Source organism: Phyllostomus discolor, chromosome 9 (assembly GCF_004126475.2).
Source record: "Phyllostomus discolor isolate MPI-MPIP mPhyDis1 chromosome 9, mPhyDis1.pri.v3, whole genome shotgun sequence".
NCBI classification, from domain to species: Eukaryota; Metazoa; Chordata; class Mammalia; order Chiroptera; family Phyllostomidae; genus Phyllostomus; species Phyllostomus discolor.
The window spans coordinates 20,007,262-20,019,517 of NC_040911.2; the positions used below are offsets into that span (position 1 = coordinate 20,007,262).

General features: G+C 42.7%; 1 protein-coding gene across 3 annotated transcripts in view; it reads left to right on the top strand.

Moving 5' to 3' along the window:
* EPG5 (ectopic P-granules autophagy protein 5 homolog) overlaps nt 1-12,256 on the top strand; it is a 94,068-nt gene that overhangs the window by 32,959 nt on the left and 48,853 nt on the right. For all 3 annotated transcript variants that reach the window (XM_028523996.2, XM_036009094.1, XM_036009095.1), the window contains 6 exons: nt 1,620-1,784; nt 3,670-3,789; nt 4,411-4,670; nt 10,497-10,637; nt 11,430-11,574; nt 11,807-12,004. In XM_028523996.2, coding sequence (XP_028379797.1) covers nt 1,620-1,784; nt 3,670-3,789; nt 4,411-4,670; nt 10,497-10,637; nt 11,430-11,574; nt 11,807-12,004 — 1,029 coding nt within the window. The remainder of the gene's footprint in view (nt 1-1,619; nt 1,785-3,669; nt 3,790-4,410; nt 4,671-10,496; nt 10,638-11,429; nt 11,575-11,806; nt 12,005-12,256) is intronic.

The following is a 12,256-nucleotide window of genomic DNA, read 5'->3' on the forward strand; positions in this document are numbered from 1 at the left end:
CATCCACAGAAGTCTTGCATCTTGCAAGACTGAAACTATGCCTGGTAAATAGTAACTCCCCATTCCCTCCTCCCTGCACCATCCAGTCGAGCCCCTGGCAACCAACGTTCTACTCTGTCTCTATGAGTTCTAGGTACCTCATGCAAGTGAAATCATACAGTATATGTCTTATTATGACTGGCTTGTTCCACGTAGCATGCTATTTTCAAGGTTCTTGTATATTATAGCATATATCAGAATTTCCTTTTTAAGCCTGAATATAATCTATTGTATGCATATACTACATTTTGTTTATCTGTTCCTGTGTTGATGGCCACGGGTTGCTTTTTACCTTTTGGTTCTTGTAACTCTGCAAAGAATGTGAATGTGCAAATATCTCTTTGAGACCTTGTTTTAATTTCTTTTGGGTATGTACCCATAAGTAGAATTGTGGGATCGTATGGTAATTCTGTTTTTAATTTTTATATTTTTTACTGTTTGCCTAAGTGGCAGTGCGGTAGTATGTGGAACTCTGTGTTCCACTGTGATGTGATTATACTGAGATGAAAGGCTCCTTATCTGCAGTACAGGAGCTTGTTTGTGGTTGCTCCGTCTCTGAGAAGGCCAGAGATACCTGTAGTGGGTCATACGATTCTTTCACTTTGGTTGAGCCCATGGCCTTTTTCTCTCAAGTGTTTTGCAGGGTTTGGCCACACTTACATTTTTAATTTGGTCATGATATTTCTAGTAGTAAGCTGTCCCTAGAGACATGCTTAACTTGAAGTGTAAAAGTTGGGACCATAGTGTTGTTTAAAGCACATCTAAAAGGTGCCTCCACCTTTCTGTTCATACATGTAGTTTCTTTGTACTCTTTGCACTTTCTGGTGCTTCTGGAGGAAACATGAATATATACTTAAAACATTCTATTTAAATTCTGTTTTGTTGAGAGTTCTTATTAGGATTTTTCCCCCGCAATTTTTAGGCCTTTAACTTCTTTTTCTTATCTTACTGCATTGGCTGTGTTTTTTATTACAGTATTGAACAGAAGCTGTGAGAGTGGACATTCTTCCCTTCCCTCTCATAGAGGAAAGTGCTCAAAAGTTCACCATTAAGTATGTTAGTTGTAGGTTTTTCATTGATGCTCTACGTTAGGCTGAGAAAGTTTGTTTCTAGTTTGCTGAGTTTTTTCATGAATAGTTACTCAGTTGCTTTTTGTTTTTTGCATTCATTGAGATAATCTTACGACTTTTGTCCTTTTTTCTGTTACTGTGGTGAATTACATTGGCTAGTTTTCAAATGTTGAATCATTGTTTCTGGAATAAAAGCCACTTGATCACGGTGTATTAGTCTTTCTATGTGCTGCTAGATTCAATGTGGTAATATTTCTTGTTGAGGATTTTCACATATACATTCATGAGGGATGTTAATCTGTAATTTTTTTCCTCATGCCTCTGTGAGGTGTTGGTTTTAAGGTTATATTTACTACACATGTGGGGAGGTACCCCCACCTCTTCCGTGTTCTGAAGCGCCGTGTGCCTTTTGGAGAAAAAATTTTGCAAGCAGTTTAATAATGTGTTACAGTGATACAGGATTATTTCTCAGTTTTTTGTTTTAATTATTATCATTTTCTTTTTAATAAGGTGTCTTTATACTTGTTTAAAGAACTGCCTTTGTATCTTTGGCGGCCTTCTGCCTCCGAGATAGCTGTGATTCGGGATTGGCTGTTGAACTACAACCTGACAATGGTGAAGAACAAGTTGGCCTGTATTATCCTGGAAGGACTGAACTGGGGATTCAATGAACAGGTATGTGTTTAAACCATTCTCTAGTGATTTTCAGCCTTTTTTTATCTCATGGTACACAAACTAATATTACTAAACTCCTGTGGCACACCAAAAATATATTTTTTGCCGATCTGACCAAAAATATAGGTATAATTTTGATTTGTTCATACCGGATGGCTATTGCTGTGTTGGCCGCTGTCATTTTTTATTTGACAGTCTAAGGGACAAGAGGTCAGTGCCCCTGACCAAATAGTCAGGTGTTGCAGGTTTTAAAAATTCTTGCGGCTCTAGAAACTGGAGGTTCTACACACATCATTTCAAAGAAACATTTTCTCAAAACATTAACATTTCCAAATATTATTTGCAAGGTCTGCAGATTCTTTTAGCTGTGTCAGAGTTTAGGATCTCCTCTTGATTCTGTTTTGCAGAGGGAACATCCTCTGAATGAAGAGAAATTGTTCCACATTGAAAATTCTTCCCTTTTTCTTTAGGCCATTTGTATCTGTTGTTTTCTCTCTGGCTGTTTACTACAGTTCCTCGTAATTGCCTCCCCTGCCTCTGGCCCTTCCTCCCCCTTGCATGTTATTTCAGACTTGTCTTCTGAAACGCTGAGCATTGGTAAAGAGCCTGAGCCAGCCTGCCTGGGTTCTGATCCCAGCTCTGCCACCTCCTGGCTCTGTGACCCTGAGCAAACTTCTTGTACTCTCTGGGCCTTAGTTGCTCATCTCTAAGCATCAGTACGGATAAGCTTACGTTACAGGCTTGATGTAAGGACTCTGTGGCTGAGGACATGGTAAAACAGGACAGTTTTCGACACACATTAAGTACTTGGTGGTAGTTTTCATCAATAATAATGTATTATTTTTAAGGCCTTGCTACTACTTATCATATGTCTCCAAAGTGTCAGGTCAGGGATTTTGACAAACCCTTCTTGTCTCTTCACCCTATGCCTTAGTAGTTGCCCTCCTTGGTCAAAATATTTAAGCATTTTAAGGGAAAATAGGAGAGAACTCAGCCCTCTCTAAGCTGTCTGCCAGGCTTTGTTCTGAGCAGGTCACTGGTCCTCGTAGCCGTGGTCGGTGATTTGCAGGAGCAGGACGCCTGTTGTGCAGATGAGGACGCTGAAGCCCGGGAGCTTTCTTCTAGGGCAATGCTGACCACGTGGGACTGCCCATGGGTTCACCTGGGCCTTGCTTCTCTCAGGTGCTGGTGGGTGAGCACCGCAGGGGGCTGCTGTCCACCTTCACATCCCCCTGCCCCCCTTCTCTCAGCCGTGTGGAGATCTCCCTGTGAGGGTCTCCTCCGTCCTTTGTCAGAGTCAGAAAGGCCATCTTCTAGGAGGGAGCTAATGAATATATTTCTTTAGGCTGCAGAGGAAGACTGGGGGGAAGTTTGATAGACCACTTCAGGCTCCTGAATATCTTACCTGTGTTGTTGAGTATTTTTTACATTTTCAATGCTGATAGTATAAGAAAAGGGGATATAGACTTAATTTATTAAATCTCTTCCTATTTACTAATAATTAAACATACTCCTGGTTTGTGGCTATGCCCTTAAACTTACAAGTTCATAGAGATTCTAGGAAGGGGAGGAAGACTACACTCAGAGATACCTTTTATGGCTGCGGCCTAGGATGACTCGGATCTAAATCTATCTAGGCACAGCGTAATGGTTCTTTAAAAAAGATTTTAATTTTTTTTCCTGTTGCCATTTTATAACTTAATAGTTAGGGAACGTGATTTTTGGAAAATTTAGCTTTTGCATCTAAAATTCTTTTTCACTCTTCTGCCTAGTCCTTTGGTTCAAAGGTGTATATATATATATATATATATATATATATATATATATTTTTTTTTTTTTTTTTAAATCCAGATTGCATATTTGTGGTTAATTTTCTCTCCAATAGGGTACCCTCCACCTGGATCAGGCAGTCCATGCTGAAGTGGCTTTAACGGTTCTTGAAGCGTACCAGAAATACCTCGCACAGAAGCCATATGCTGGGCTTCTGTCTGAAAGCATGAAGCAGGTATTTCCATCTCTGTGTATTGAGGACAAACATCTTTTATTATAAATAGCCTGGGTGGATCAAGTTACAGCATTTACTCTGTGGTGGGATAAGCATTCTTCTTTAAGAAGCCGCCTACACGCGGCCACTTTAACACCGCGGAATAGGAGTAGCGCTGCAGTGGTGTGCTGGAGCGGCTTGCCCTGGCTCAGGAGAACGGAGTGAGACGTTTTCAGGAACTCTGCCGGCCAGGGTGATCTGTTGGTAGCCTGAAATTGACAATGGTGGGGATTTTTTTTTAATCTACCAAAATTGATGAATGGTGGGAATGAGCTTCTCCCACTCTCCAGCGGGTTAAATTTATTTACCAGCACACCGCTGTTTAATAATAACTTTTGTATTATTTGTATTGTACTCTTTGACTTGAGCTGACTCAGGTCAAGTTCATAGAATGACTATCAAGTAAGCAAAAGTGGTCACTTTGAGAAATTGCTTTGATTTAGGATCACAAACACAGAGTACCAGTCAGTGATATGGCCTCTCTCTCGAGGGCTTTGCTGATCAAAGAAGGAGATGGGTGGGTGAGCTTACTGATTTAATATGTGTGTGACCGATGTGGTTTAAAGTAAATAATTGTTTCAGGTTTCCTATTTGGCCAGTATTGTTCGATATGGAGAGACGCCTGAGACCTCATTTAACCAGTGGGCCTGGAACTTGATCTTGAGGTTAAAACTGCATAAAAATGACTACGGAATACAGCAGAATTGTCCAACTGTTCCCTTCTCCAGCGCTGTGCCGGACATGACAGAGTCACCCACGTTTCATCCCCTCTTGAAGGCTGTTAAGGCGGGCATGCCCATTGGCTGTTACCTGGCCTTAGCTATGACAACGGTGGGCCACAGGTACTGTGTTTGGGCTGAAGGTCTAGGGTTGTTGAATCTTACAGGCAGTGATTCTAGAAGCTCATCTTTTACATCCCAAGGTCTGAGGCCTCCATCAAACCTGCTATCAAGGGGACATGCTGCCCAAATTCATATGATACATTTATACTGGAAAGTCACCTTGTTACATTATGAAGAGGGTTGAACTTGTCATCTAGAGTGGAATGTTTATGTCAGCAGTTGCTATATTCTTTTCCTCAAAGTAATGATCAAATAAAAATAATTGGTCACCTGTACAGAATTTTAAAGTGGATGGCAGCCCAACTCTGGTTCTCAGCTGAAGGGCTAAACATGCCCAGGGGAATGAAATGCGTGATGAGGTCACGTGCTTCTCTGGTATGAGCTCATAGCTGTCTGTGTTTCTTCCGCTGGAGCACTTACCACACCACGCATTGCAGCTGTCTGCTTGATTTTGTCAGGACCTTCCCTGAGCTTTGGGCTCGGGGACTCTGTGTGTCTTGTATTACCAGTAAGTAATGATGGATGAGTGGCTTCTTAGTTGGTTAAAAATTCTTTTCTTTAAAGATCATTTTCCTATGATGTTTTACTTTTATTTTTTTGCCCACCCAATTTTCTAAAACCTCTCTGGACCTGTGGTTTCTGGTTCTTGCATCTCATGCTCATTGTAGCACCTCCTTAGCATCCTGATTTCAGTGTCGTGTTCTGTACTGAGTATGTTTTCAGAGGATGCCAGTCGTTCTGTCAGCTGTTAGTGCTCAGCCCTGTGCTGTTCAGTGGGGAAGAGATGGAGCTGTTGAAAAGCTGCCCTCAGGTTGTCGACGGTTTAGTGGAGATGGTAGGATAAAATAATTGGCAGCACCAAATATGTACTCATGGGCTGGATGGTGTGTATAGAGAGAGGTTCTTAACTCTGCTGCTTTTTAAATCAATTTTGGAATGACTCTAAAAATACCAATGCAGGGAAGAGGGTGAGAATCCTGTCTGAGTGGTCTGAAGAGCCAGGTCTCCAGATTCTTCTTTAAAAAAATATTTTTTAAATTTAATTTTTAAATATATACATATTTTTACTTTTAAAATATATTTTTATTATGCTATTACAGTTGTCCCAATTTTTCATTCTTTGCCCCCCTCCACCCGGTACCCCCATTCCCTCCGGCAGTTCCCCCCTTAGTTCATGTCCATGGGTCATGCATATAAGTTCTTTGTCTGCTCCATTTCCTATCCTGTTCTTAACATCCCCCGCCCCACCTGTTCTGTATGTCCCTATCAATTTATGCTTCTAATCCCTGTACCTTTTCTCCCATTCTTCTCCTTCCCCCTCCCAGCTACTAACCCTCCATATCTATGATTCTGTTTCTGTTCTGCTTGTTTGCTTAGTTTGTTTTGTAGATTCAGTTGTTGATAGTTGTGAATTTATTGCCATTTTAATGTTCATAGTTTTGATCTTATTCTTTTTCTTCAGTAAGGCCCTTTAACATTTAATACAATAATGGCTTCATGATGATGAACTCCTTTAGCTTTACCTTGTCTGGGGAGTACTTTATCTGCCCTTCCATTCTAAATGATAGCTTTGCTGGATAGAGTAATGTAGATTGTAGGTCCTTGCTTTTCATCACTTTAAATACTTCTTGCTGGTCCTTTCTAGCCTGTAAAGTTTCTTTTGAGAAATAAGTTGACAGTCTTAGGGGCACTCCTTTGTAGGTAACCCTTTGCTTTTCTCTTGCTGCTTTTAAAATTCTCTCTTTATCTTTAACCTTTGGCATTTTAATGATGATGTGTCTTCGTGTGGGTCTCTTTGCATTCATCTTGTTTGAGATTCTCTCTGCCTCCTGGACTTTATGTCTATTTCCTTCACCAAATTAGGGAAGTTTTCTTTCATTATTTTTTCAAATAAGTTTTCAATTTCTTGCTCTTTCTCTTCTTCTTCCAACACCCCTATGATTTGAACGTTGGTATGTTTGAAATTGTCCCAGAGGCTCTTGAACCTATCCTCATTTTTTAAAATTCTTTTTTCTTCTTGCTGTTCTGATTAAATGATTTTTTCTTATGTTTCAAATCATTGATTTGATTCTTGGCTTCATCCACTCCACTGATGATTCCCTGTAAATTTTTCTTTATTTTGTCTAGTGTAACCTTCATTTCTGCCTGGGCATTTTTTGTGCTTTTGAAGTACCCAGTGAGTTCCTTGAGCATCCTAATAACCAGTGTTTTGAACTTGGCATATGATAGATTTGTTTTATCTCCATTTCATTTAGTTCTTTTTCTGGAGTTTTGTTGTGTTCTTTCATTTGGCCATATTTCTTTGTCTTCTCATTTTGGCAGACTCCTGTGTTTGTTACCATGTATCAGGTACAGCTGTTTTGATTCCTTATCTTAGTAGCTTGGCCTGTTGTAGAAAAGTGCAGGAGTAAGTTGTGGGGGGTGGAGCCTTAGGTAATTGCTAGGGTGGGGCAACCCATGTGAACCAGGTTGATGGAGTTTCTGATACGGTGCTGCTGCTCTGTGGCTCTGTGTAGGGGAGGACTCAGAGAGAGGACAGTGCCACTGCCTGACCTCTCGAGTTTTGTCTGGGAGGAAGCTGTCTCCTGTCACTCACCCTGGTGCCAGGTATTTTAATTTCTCCCTGTATGCCACTGGTGCACTTCCAGCTGCTGCCCCAGTGCTGGAGCCCAGAGTGAGTGAGTCTGCCTAAGTACTAAGTCGGTTGTGGACCCTTTCAGAGGAGACTCCTGAGAATCCCACAGTTTCTTCCACTGCCCCAACTCCCTCTGGTTTTTACAGCCAGAAGTTACGAGGACTAATTTTCCTGGCACTGGAACCCTGGGCTGGGTGGTCTGGTGTGTGGGGCTGGTATCGCTCATTCTCAAGGTATCTATCCTTCCTGATTTTTATCCAGCACACGTGGGTGTGGGACCATCATTCTGCACCTCTCCACCCTTCCACCCCATCTGGGTGAATGTGACTTCTGTGGTTCCTTGGTTGTCGGACTTCCATACAGCTTGATTTTTTGACTTTTCTGGGTAATAGTTGTTTTGTCGTTTATTTGAAATTTTTGCTGTGGATGTATAAGGAGGCAAGCCATGTTTACCTACACCTCCGTTTTGACCGGAAGTCAGTAACTGTCTTGAATAGCCAGGATTCGTAATAACATCAATACTGTGTCCAATAAGCTGAAGGAAGCAGGCAGAAAACATCTTCAGGTCTCAAAGGAATCGGAATCATTGGTGTTCCTACCAACCGCCTCTTCTTGGGGCTGGGTTAATCTGAAGTAAAATAGAAAGCTAGCCTTGAGATGTGAAACTTGTCCTCTTCACTCACATCCGCCTCCTCCCCCACTTTCCTGCATCCTGCTTTATAGCACAGACCACAGTGGTCACTTTTGCAAACGACATTTCCCAGATCCCAGCCAAACTGGTTCTTTGGGGGCCCTGCCAGTGGGAGGCACTGGCTGGAGACTGGAGGTGAGAAGCCAAGTTCGTCTTCCTCTCTCAGCTTCTGGGGGTGTCTGTGTGCCTGTGTCAGTGTCTGCAGACTCTGGCTGCAGCTGCCACAGGGCAGCGCTGTCCTCTGCTGGTCTCCAGGTTGTTCTGACGTGCAGTATAGGTTTAGAACCCCTCAGTGTGAGCAGGAAGAATTCTTTATCTATTTTTTAACTATTATTTTGTTAATCCTCACATGAGGATATGTTTATTAATTTTAGGGAGAGAGAGAAGAGAGAGAAACATCGATGTGAGAAACATCGATTGGTTGCTCCCCTCACACACCCCAACCGGGAATTAAACCTGCATCCTTTTGGTGCATGGAATGATGCTCCAACCAATTGAGCCACCCATCCAGGGCACGGATAATTTAAAGGAAGGAGAAGTATTAGAGCATATTATCTTCATTGAGGAGCTAAGCTTTGGAAAGGAGTCTTAATTAGAGAAGACTTCTGTGGAGCAGAGCGGTGACGCTCACCTTCTCCAGGTGATCTGTGCCCACAGTGTTGAAGAGTCAGCCTGAGGGCCACCCCCTTCCAGCCTGGAGCACCTGTGCACTCTGAGCAGTGCATTTTCTGTGCTGTAGTGTGAAAGTTTCTCTTCTTCCCGCCCTTCAAGGTAAGGGCGTTGTCTCATTCATCTTTGTGTGTCCACAACTTGAACTGAGTAGGTATTTGATTGAATGAGCACAGGAAGGGGAGCCCCAGGTGTCTGAAGGTTAGGAGGAGAGGTGGGGAAGTGATGAAGAAACACTCCTGACTGAGACCTGTGGTTCATGTTGGTGAAGGGAGAGGATCAGGTGGGCCAGGAGGGCCAACATACGGACAAACTGGAAGCCAGGTAAAGGGGCAGAATTGATCTACTAGGGAGAGAGAGATCTTATGGGCCTTGTGGGAGGCACTCTGCACTGTTTCCAGCAGCTCTGGTGTCTTTCACAGTTTCCTGCATCTCAGGTGCCTCATCTTTCAAACTGAAATAATAATAGTTTTGGACTTTATGAGGCTTTTGTGAGTTACAATACATTTAACATGCTTAGAGCAGTGTCTGGCATGTGAATTCTTTGAAGGTAGTGTTTTAAATTTAATTGTTTCATGATTCCTCTAATTTTTTTGGTATCCATTTTGGGACTGTAGCTCTTTATTCATTGATGCTGCTACAGTGGGTCCTCTCTAAAGGTAAGTACTTGTTTACTGCAAATTACTGAATTCTCAGCGGAAGTGAGGGTAAGGATGAGGGTTTTCCTTTGCGGGTGAACTCTAGGGTACAAGTCCATCAAGACCATCTGGGATGTGTATATACTAGAGCTGACTTAAGGCACTTTTATGAATGGGCTTGAGGTTTGGGGTAGAGTGTGCAGGGATAGAAGTTGTATATGAACACAACATCACAGACAGTGCACAGGGCAGCAGTTGGAAAATCACCCAGAACTTTTCTCTCCCTAAAACAACATTGTTTTTTGTTGTTATTTTTGTGCAGTGTTTTTCCTCTGATCGTTTTCAGAGCTGTGATATCTGCCACTGCAACAACGATGAGCGCTGTGCTGCACATCACCCTGTGCTTTCACCTGTCTGTGCAGTGCTTTTCTACCAGTAGTTGTCATCAAAACCATAAAATGTTACAGTTTGTTTCCAATATTGTTACAGCACAAGTATTTTTCCATGTTGCCCTTGGCCATCATATGCATTGTTTTAAAATTGCACAATAATACTTCCATTGAAGGGACTTGCCCACAACTTACATGTACTCAGCCTCTGAGTTTGCAATTACAGTATTCTGAAAAGTGCATTTTTACATGGGTTGTCTCTCTTGTTATTTTTCTTATTTGAGATTATTTCTTAAGGATAGATTTCTCTGGAGTAAAAAAAAAAGGCAAGTAAATTTTGATGCCAAATTGGTTTCAGAAGACTTTTGCCAGAGTATACTGTCAGGTTGAGCTCACTTTGAGTCTTCTCTTTGCTGTAAAAGCCGTGTGGGGGTGTAGACGATGAGGGCCTCTTGACTTTCAGAGAAGCCCCATTTAAGGGATAGAAGAGGGGAACAGCAAATGCTCTGGACTAGAAACTTTCAAACCTGGGTTCTCATTTTGACCCTGCCCTAGGAAATTAGGTGACTTGGGGCATGATACTTCACCTTTCTTATCTTCAAAATGAAAGTATAGCTGAACTTTTAAGTTCCTTTGTGTTTCCAGTGTTCTGATTCTAATTTTTCTCTGTGAAGTTTGGTTATGCAAGAATGTGCTGGAGACCTAAGATAATCCCAGTACCATGTAGGCTGACAGGTCATTGGAAGAACATAATTTTATGAATTGGCTACCTTGCATGCTCACTGCCTTTTTCTTTTTCCATAGCATTGAAAAGTTCTGTGCAGAAGGAATCCCACTGTTGGGAATTCTGGTCCAGTCGAGGCATTTGAGAACAGTGGTCCACGTCCTGGATAAGATTCTGCCTTTGTTCTACCCTTGCCAGTACTACCTTCTGAAGAATGAGCAGTAAGTAGGGAACAGCTCAGCACATACAAATGACTCTCTCTCTGGTTTCTGTGTGCTGCAACCACCTGTACCATGGTGAACAAAGCAGGCATTGCCCTCAGACACACAGGCAGTTATCATGTCCTCAGGATGTAGTTACTAGTTTTAAGGACCATGAAGGAAATCAACAGGATGCTATGAGAGAGGTAAGTGGGTGAGAAGATGGCAGTAGGAGTAAGGAAGTGTCCTCTGAGGAAGAGACACTGCAGATGAGATGCCAGGGGTGGGTAGGTGTGCGTGGAGCGTTTCTGGCAGCAAGCCAGCAGATGCTAGGGCCCGGATAGAGGAGGGAGCCAGTGTACCCAGGGAACTGAGGACACTGCCATGATCTCATTGTGGGGGAGTCCCCCAGAGTGCTCCATATGCCACCTGTGTGAGGTTGACACCCCAGGAAAGATTGTGGAATAATTTTATAAACATCTCTGCTTTTGTTAGTGGAAGTGCAGGGTATAGAGGGGATACCAGGGCACTTTGGGGTGTTTTTTCTCAGATGCTCTTTAATTCTCACATGTTTGTGTGTCTCAAGTCCATTCACTATGCTTCTCCAGGTAGATGCAATTCCTTTTAACCTGCATGAAATTGGAAAACTTTATTCTTTGAAACTCCTGAAGATTTATCAGAATCTCTAAATAGAGCTTTGGTCTAAAAATGGGACCACTTTGATATTTTTCTGTTTTCTCCTAAGTAATTAGTCCCTGGAAATTCTGTTGACTTTGGTCGGAAGATAAAGTGTATTGTCTTGTATGTTGGCAGGTTTTTGTCACACCTCCTTCTGTTCCTGCACTTGGACAGTGGCGTCCCTCAGGGTGTTACGCAGCAGGTCACCCACAAGGTGGCACAGCATCTGACTGGAGCCAGCCATGGGGACAACGTGAAACTTCTCAACAGTATGATCCAGGTCAGGGCCCTCGTAAGCCCCAAACACACCCTCGCCCCGCTTCCCAGTCAGATGCCCCTGGGGCTAGCACATTTATGGTTGGTCATTCCAGGGCCCTCGGCACAGGGCTTTTAGCCAAGAAAGTCAGCAGATTTGGGTTTGGGAGTGGAAGTAGATATTATTTTGTTAGTGTTCTAAAAATGGGAAGAGACTGGTTATTACCTTTCACCTCACCTGAGCCCGTTCTCTGCAGGCCCACATATCTGTAAGCACTCAGCCCAATGAAGTGGGCCCCATTGCCGTATTGGAGTTTTGGGTTCAGGCTCTAATAAGCCAACATCTTTGGTATCGAGAACAACCCATCCTCTTCCTCATGGACCACTTGTGTAAAACAGCTTTTCAGCTGATGCAGGAGGACTGTGTGCAGAAATTACTCTACCAACAACATAAGGTAAACCTGTTAGAGAATTTATCATTCAGTCCTTGGCTAGACAGTAGCCTTCTAAGAAGCTTCTCCCAAATACACCATTCTCAGTGCTACACTGTGGCCACTAAATAAGCTTGCCGTAGTGGTGTCTTATCTCAGTGACCACAGTCCCTCAGCTCAGATCCCCCTAAAGCTAAAAGTATCTCCTTCCCCTCTTGATTACATGTGGCTGTGCTACACTACTTGGATCTGTCACTGCTGGTGGACTAATTAATG